Source organism: Hyalella azteca, unplaced genomic scaffold, assembly GCF_000764305.2.
Source record: "Hyalella azteca isolate HAZT.00-mixed unplaced genomic scaffold, Hazt_2.0.2 contig9035, whole genome shotgun sequence".
Taxonomy (NCBI): Eukaryota; Metazoa; Arthropoda; class Malacostraca; order Amphipoda; family Hyalellidae; genus Hyalella; species Hyalella azteca.
Window position 1 is genome coordinate 33649 of NW_025939115.1, and position 7796 is coordinate 41444.

General features: G+C 42.2%; 1 protein-coding gene across 1 annotated transcript in view; it reads right to left on the bottom strand.

The window, feature by feature from the left end:
• The window catches only part of LOC108671783 (guanine nucleotide-binding protein G(o) subunit alpha), a gene marked incomplete in the record, with an annotated part of 4474 nt that extends 2262 nt beyond the window's left edge, over positions 1–2212 (bottom strand). Inside the window, 3 exon segments of the mRNA XM_018159357.2 lie at positions 347–386; positions 1089–1242; positions 2084–2212. Of these exon segments, the coding sequence (XP_018014846.1) occupies positions 347–386; positions 1089–1242; positions 2084–2125 (236 nt within the window).
• Positions 2213–7796: the final 5584 nt, after the last annotated feature.

A 7796-nucleotide genomic window follows, 5' to 3' on the forward strand; every position in this document is an offset into this window, starting at 1 on the left:
GCATAAGTGGGTCAATAGTGGGGCATAAGTGGGTCAATAGTGGGTCATAAGTGGGTCAATAGTGGGTCATAACATCTGGATGTAGTTAGAGGCCGCGTCGAACTCCTGGGCACCTGTGGGTCATAAGTGGGTCAATAGTGGGGCATAAGTGGGTCAATAGTGGGGCATAAGTGGGGCAATAGTGGGTCAATAGTGGGTCATAACATCTGGATGTAGTTAGAGGCAGCGTCGAACTCCTGGGCGCCTGTGGGGCATAAGTGGGTCATTAGTGGGGCATAAGTGGGTCAATAGTGGGGCATAAGTGGGTCAATAGTGGGTCATAAGTGGGTCAATAGTGGGCCATAACATCTGGATGTAGTTAGAGGCCGCGTCGAACTCCTGGGCGCCTACGGATCAACAGCAAGGGCCAATAGTGGGTCATAGTAATTAGATCAGATGGGAGACGCAATGGTTCAGGGTAAAGTTAGGGAGGGGCGCGGAGCTTGCGGGTTGCCGGTATATATAAGACGGTAAGCTCGACTGCCGGACAGTCGGGGGGGTGGCGGCATGGAGTGAGGACGTCGCGGTGCGCCAGACCAATGCAGTGGTTGGCTTGGACTACATAAACTGTTCCTCAAAGACCGTCCGGGTTTTGCTGGGCTAAGACAAATAATTGATGGGCTAAGACTTCGCAAGTAAGTACATCATGAGCACATTACTCACAATTATACTCAGGAATTCAGATAGTGAGCACATTACTCAGAATACTCACCATTGCTTACCTTTACACTCAAGCTACTCACCATTATACTCAGGGAAGATAGTGAGCACATTACTCGTTATGCTCAAGATAGGTACTCACAATTATGCACAGGAAAGCAGATAGTGAGCACATTAATTACTTCAGATACTCACCATTATACTCAGGGAGGCGGATAATGAGCACATTACTCCAGATACTCACCATTATACTCAGGGAAGCAGATGGTGAGCACAATACTCCAGATACTCACCATTATACTCAGGGAAGCACATTACTCACCATCACATTCAAGATACTCACCATTATACTCAGGGAAGATAGCGAGCACAATACACAAGATACTCACCATTATACTCAGGGAAGCAGATGGTGAGAGGACTCTTCTTGATCTTGGCAGCGAAGAGGTCGCGCTTGTTCAGGAAGAGGATGATGGAGGTGTCCGTGAACCATTTGTTATTGCAGATCGAGTCGAAGAGCTTCAGGGACTCCTGCATGCGGTTCTGGGGGGCAGAGGGGGGCGTTAGGGAGGCCTGTAATGGTGCTGGTGTGTGAGGGCCTTAACAAAATTTGGGGACCGCATAGGCATCGGCCGAAGAGTCGCTACACTCAGAACAAAGTTACTAGGATGGCCTGTTATGGTGGTGGTGTGGGAGGGCCTTAACAAAATTTGGGGACCGCATAGGCTTCGGCCGAAGAGTCGCTACACTAAGAGCAAAGAAACTAGGGAGGCCTGTAATGGTGGTGGTGTGGGAGGGCCTTAACAAAATTTGGGGACCACATAGGCATCGGCCGAAGAGTCGCTACACTCGGAGCAAAGTTATTGGTTTGCTTGGCCGCTCGATCGAAATCAGTTTCTGGTCAGAATTAATATTTCTGACTTCATAGTTACTTGAGAGTAAAAGAAGTGTTTCCTGAGAGTATGAATAGTGTTTCCTGAAATTAAGAGGAGCGTTTCCTGAGAGTATGAATAGTGTTTCCTGAGAGTAAAAGAAGTGTATCCTGAAATTCAGAGAAGTGTGTCCTGAGAGTATGAGAAGTGGGTCTTGAAAGTATGACAAGGGTTGGCCTGGCCGGGTCACACCGAGCGTGCAAGCTGCTCAGGGCTGCCCTTCAAGCCCCGCCAAAGCGGACATGAGCGGCTGATTTACGTGCACCCCGAATCCTGGGCGGCACCTAATGCTGAGTCAGACCCGCTTATAATTTGCTGGGGTTCAGGGAGGTCTAAAATAGTGGTGGGGAACTTCTGCTGATGATAGATTGATAATTGATAATGGTGACATAAGAGATGATGAGTACTTATGATGACGTATCATCACTAATGATGGCGGTATCATCACTCACGGTAGTCTCATCCTCGTGTAGCACTTGGTCGTACTCGCTCATGGCCACACAAAAAATGATGGCGGTCACGTCCTCGAAACAGTGAATCCATTTCTTGCGTTCAGACCGCTGGCCTCCCACATCGAACAATCTGAACACGAGGGGTAGGAGTTAGGTACGTGCGGCGGAGGAACATGTTCGAGAAAATGAGCATTTTCAAGTTGAAAATGCGCACTTTCAAGTTGAAAATCGCCGGAGTTTCCTGTGGAAGCCTACAATAGAAATGTGACAAGGATAATAAGTGCAGGGTTGATATAAATGAAAGAGCAACGACTAAATGTAACTATAATGTGATCACGTCCCGGCTCAGTGACGAGTTTTCCGAATCAGACTATACGAAGAGTCTAGGGTATTGGATGAGCACCAAATGAAAAAATAGAGCCAGAAAATTTCAAATTTCATTTTCTGACGACGGAAAATGGTATGTCTGAGAAAACTGCGTCAAAATGGAGTTCAGTTATTAGAACAAGTTTAGCATCAAATGAGAATTGAGGTAAGCAAGATTCAACCACTTCCTCACGCACTGCCATTCCGATTTCAGGATTTCATTATTTTTCTTGGAAGAAGACGGCATATCCTTCAATCTCATCATCTCATCAAAATTCAGAGACCGGCATAGGTTATCCTTAAAAAAAAAAAAAAAAATCGGTGACCGCCTAGGCTTCGGCTGGATAGTCGCTACATTCGGCGCAAAGATATTCTGGGTCTGCATGGTCAACCGATCGAAATCTGCTTCTGATCAAAACTTACTTCCCGACTTTATACTCGCCTGACAGTACGAGAATTAAGGGTTGGCCGAGCCGAGTCATACCGAACAAGCGAGCTTCCCAGAGGCTGACATTAAAACCCTGAGCTGAAGCGGACATAGGCGGCCGATTTACGTGCTATCCGAATCCTAAGGCGGTACCTAAGTGGAACTTTATCATGATTTGTTTATTTACATATCTACATTTATAGCTTAAATTGATTTTAGGAAGGCGCAGGCACATCCTAATTTAACAAATTTACAATTATAGAATATTACAAAATATTTAGTATATTATACAACAAATTTTTAAAATATTTTACCATGGCGAGGCATTGCACAACTAACAGGAGAAAAGGGGGCCAAAAATTGTATTTGGATTTGTAAATTAGTCTTATAAATAAAATTTAGTAGACGCGAAATAGAATTTATATATATTGCCAAATACAACACAGTAGCAACCACACAAGCAGCATACAAACTACCTACACAACACACAAACTACACATACATGAAGCGCCTGATCGATAGGCTATCTCACGCCTACACCTGCCAGCATGATGGTGGTGAGGGTAGTACATGATGGTGGTGAGGGTAGTACATGATGGTGGTGAGGGCTGTACATGATGGTGGTGAGGGTAGTACATGATGGTGGTGAGGGTAGTACATGATGGTGGTGAGGGTAGTACATGATGGTGGTGAGGGCAGTACATGATGGTGGTGAGGGCTGTACATGATGGTAGTGAGGGTAACAGCAGCAGCAGCAGCAGCAGCAGCAGCAGCAGCAGCAGCAGCAGCAGCAGCAGCAGCAGCAGCAGCAGCAGCAATCAATATGTCTCGCTCTCTATCCTTCCTTCTCTCTCTGCTTCCCTCAGGGAAATAAGCGACATTTTGTCCAAATTGCGTTGCATTTTTTTGCGCTTATGTTGATCATCCTGATTCAGTTTGGCTTTGAAAAAAAAAAACTACCAATACCGAGTGTAAAAAGTGTGTCATTATTTGGACAAGCTGACCCGTCCATTTTTCTGATTGTAAGCTGCACTATTCCCCTTTAATAGCCCCACTCGAAGCCCTTATTCATTCCCTCTCAATTGATGGGGATTTATTACTCCCCACTCAAAAAGTACTCCAAAGTACCACTTTATTCTTCCTCATAATAATGTATTCTTCCTCCCACTCTATTTACACTCAGAATAATTAAAGGTTCGTATTGTCCAAATTGCAACACGATGTCCAACACACAACACGAGCAGAGAGCGAACGTGGCACTGATGCGCACAACTGGGTCAGGATGACTCACTAAAGGGTCAAAAAATACATCGTTATTTGCAAAAATTTTACTCATGCAGAAGCGGTATCGTTCAAGATTTTGAATTGATATAATAAAAATATTTAAAAATTAAGAATCAGCGGTATTGTTCAAGATTTTGAATTGATATAATAAAAATATTTAAAAATTAAGAATTAGCGGTATTGTTCAGGATTTTGAATTGATATAATAAAAAATTTAGAAATTTAGAATTAGATTTGATTGTAAAAATAAGATTTATTTATATATGAACGTCACAACAATGAATACGACAATAGTTAACTTTATTACAAGTTTTAGTATTTAGATTCATTCCACTAGAACCTCTTATTAGAGTACTAAGTACTTAGGTGTAGCACCGGTCATCCGGTACTAATTAATTTGTTCAATAGATGAATAGATTCATAATTTATTTTGTTACAATCGTTTATAATCGTTACAACGATTTAATCGTTATATAACGATTAAATCGATTAAACCATTATATATAATCGATTAACGATAAAACGATTTATATAGAATCGCTTATAACGATTTTTATACTCGTTTTCTATTTATTTGTATTTGTGTAACTTGTAACCATCTGTTATTTATACAAGGTTTCTATACCTAGACCGAAAAAAACGTCTTTATTTCCCCCAAATTAAATTAAATTAAATTAATTAAATCAAATTTCCCCCAAATAAGTACTTTGGTGCAGCAACGGTCATCCCGTACTAATTACTTTGTTTAATAGATGAATTGATTTATACTGTTTGTAATCGTTTTCTTTGTATTTGTGTAACTTGTAACGATCTGTTATTTAAAAATGAATAAACACGTTTATTTCCCCCAAATTAAACGTGCGATGCTTCGATGCAAGCTGGACTTCGTAAAAATGTGCCCGAAGTTACTTTATCGTAGCAATAAAATAATTATTACTTGCCACAGGCAGTTCAGAAGTAGCAATGACATTGCTGAGGCAATCACTCGTGACTGACAGTCGTGATTGACAGTCGTGACTGACAGTCGTGACTGACAGTCGTGATTGACACGTAATTTACGCAATACATTTTCGTAGGCTAGGTCTATGGCAAAGATGACAGTGCAATATATGCGTTACATTCACGGCAGAGGCATGCTTGATAGGGGACGTTGTGCGGCAACAACGATATCAACAACAGCAACAACACGGTACGACAATAGTTAACTTTATTACAGGTTTTAGTATTTAGATTCATACCACTAGAACCTCTTATTAGAGTAAGTACTTAGGTCTAGTCATCCCGTACTAATTGCTTTGTTTAATAGATGAATTGAGTCATACTGTTTATTTTTTTTATAATCGTTTATAATCGTTATAACGATTTAATCGTTATTTAACGATTAAATCGAGTAAACGATTATATATAAACGATTAACGATTAAACGATTTATATAGAATCGTTTATAACGATTTTTTATACTCGTTTTCTATTATTTGTATTTGTGTAACTTGTAAATATCTGTTATTTATACAAGGTTCTATACCCAGACTGAAGAAAAACGTCTTTATTTCCCCCAAATTAAATTAAATTAATTAAATCAAATTTCCCCCAAATAAGTACTTTGGTGCAGCAACGGTCATCCCGTACTAATTACCTTGTTTAATAGATGAATTGATTTATACTGTTTATAATCGTTTTCTTTGTATTTGTGTAACTTGTAACGATCTGTTATTTAAAAATGAATAAACACGTTTATTTCCCCCAAATTAAACGTGCGATGCTTCGATGCAAGCTGGACTTCGTAAAAATGTGCCCGAAGTTACTTTATCGTAGCAATAAAATAATTATTACTTGCCACAGGCAGTTCAGAAGTAGCAATGACATTGCTGAGGCAATCACTCGTGACTGACAGTCGTGATTGACAGTCGTGACTGACAGTCGTGACTGACAGTCGTGATTGACACGTAATTTACGCAATACATTTTCGTAGGCTAGGTCTATGGCAAAGATGACAGTGCAATATATGCGTTACATTCACGGCAGAGGCATGCTTGATAGGGGACGTTGTGCGGCAACAACGATATCAACAACAGCAACAACAGCAGCAACAGCAATAACAGTAGCAACGATATCAACAACAGCAGCAACCATATCAACAACAGCAACAACAGCAACAACAATATCAACAGCAGCAGCAGCAAGACCTGCACTCGCATTCGCTGCAGAGAACAAGCGTTAAAAAGATCCTCTTAGTATAGACATGATAATTATAAATCTCTATCCCGTACAATTTATTATTACATAATAAGTATATTGCAATAAAATTAGATTATATTCATATGAATAGTGATAGTATGAGAATGCAGTGACATATTTACTGAATAATGTGTGTCTTGATATTTGAATTATGAATTAATGGGTGAGAATTAGTGTGTGTGACTCTGAGCCACATGCCATGGCGCAGTAAACTGCCAAATGCCATGGCGCAGTCAACTGCCACATGCCATGGCGCAGTCAACTGCCACATGCCATGACGCAGTTAACTGCCACATGCCATGGCGCAGTCAACTGCCAGACCACGCCACATGCCACGGCGCAGTTAACTGCCACATGCCATGGCGCAGTCAACTGCCACATGCCATGGCGCAGTCAACTGCCAGACCACTGCCACACGCCACGGCGCAGTTAACTGCCACATGCCATGGCGCAGTTAACTGCAACATGCCATGGCGCAGTTAACTGCCATACGCCATGGCGCAGTTGTGGCTGCCGGGAATTGAGGGGCGGGCTCCGGGAATGGCGCTGCACCGCGTACTAGGAATGGGAATTGGATGACGCATCCTTGCAATGATAGGAATTTAACGACGCATAACAGGAACCGCGGCCACTGAACCGCGGTGGCTGGGAATGGGAATGTGGCATATGATGACCCACTTGAGCATATGATGACCCACTTGAGTATATGATGACCCACTTGAGCATATGATGACCCACTTGAGTATATGATGACCCACTTGAGCATATGATGACCCACTTGAGCATATGATGACCCACTTGAGCATATGATGACCCACTTGAGCATATGATGACCCACTTGAGACCCATAACCCACTTCAAGTTGAGGCCATATAAACTAGGTTTACGATGACCCACTTGAGGCCACGACCCACTTAAAGTTGATATCATAGAAATAAGACATACGCTGACCTAATTTGTGCTATATAAAATCTATGCAAACTCGTGACCCACTTGAATGGAATCAAGGCATATAATGACCCACTTGAGGCCATGATCCACTTGCGATCACGTAATTAAAGTGCATGACCCACTTGAGGCCATGACCCACACATATGACCCACTTGAGGCCCTGACCCACACATATGACCCACTTGAGGCCCTGACCCACACACATGACCCACAGTAGGTATATGATGACCCACTTGAAACCGCGGTGGCTGGGAATGGGAATTTCGGAATGGGAATGTGGCATATGGTGACCCACTTGAGCATATGATGACCCACTTGAGCATATGATGACCCACTTGAGCATATGATGACCAACTTGATCATATGATGACCCACTTGAACATATGACCCACTTGAGACCCATAACCCACTTCAAGTTGAGGCCACATAAACTAGGTTTACGATGAC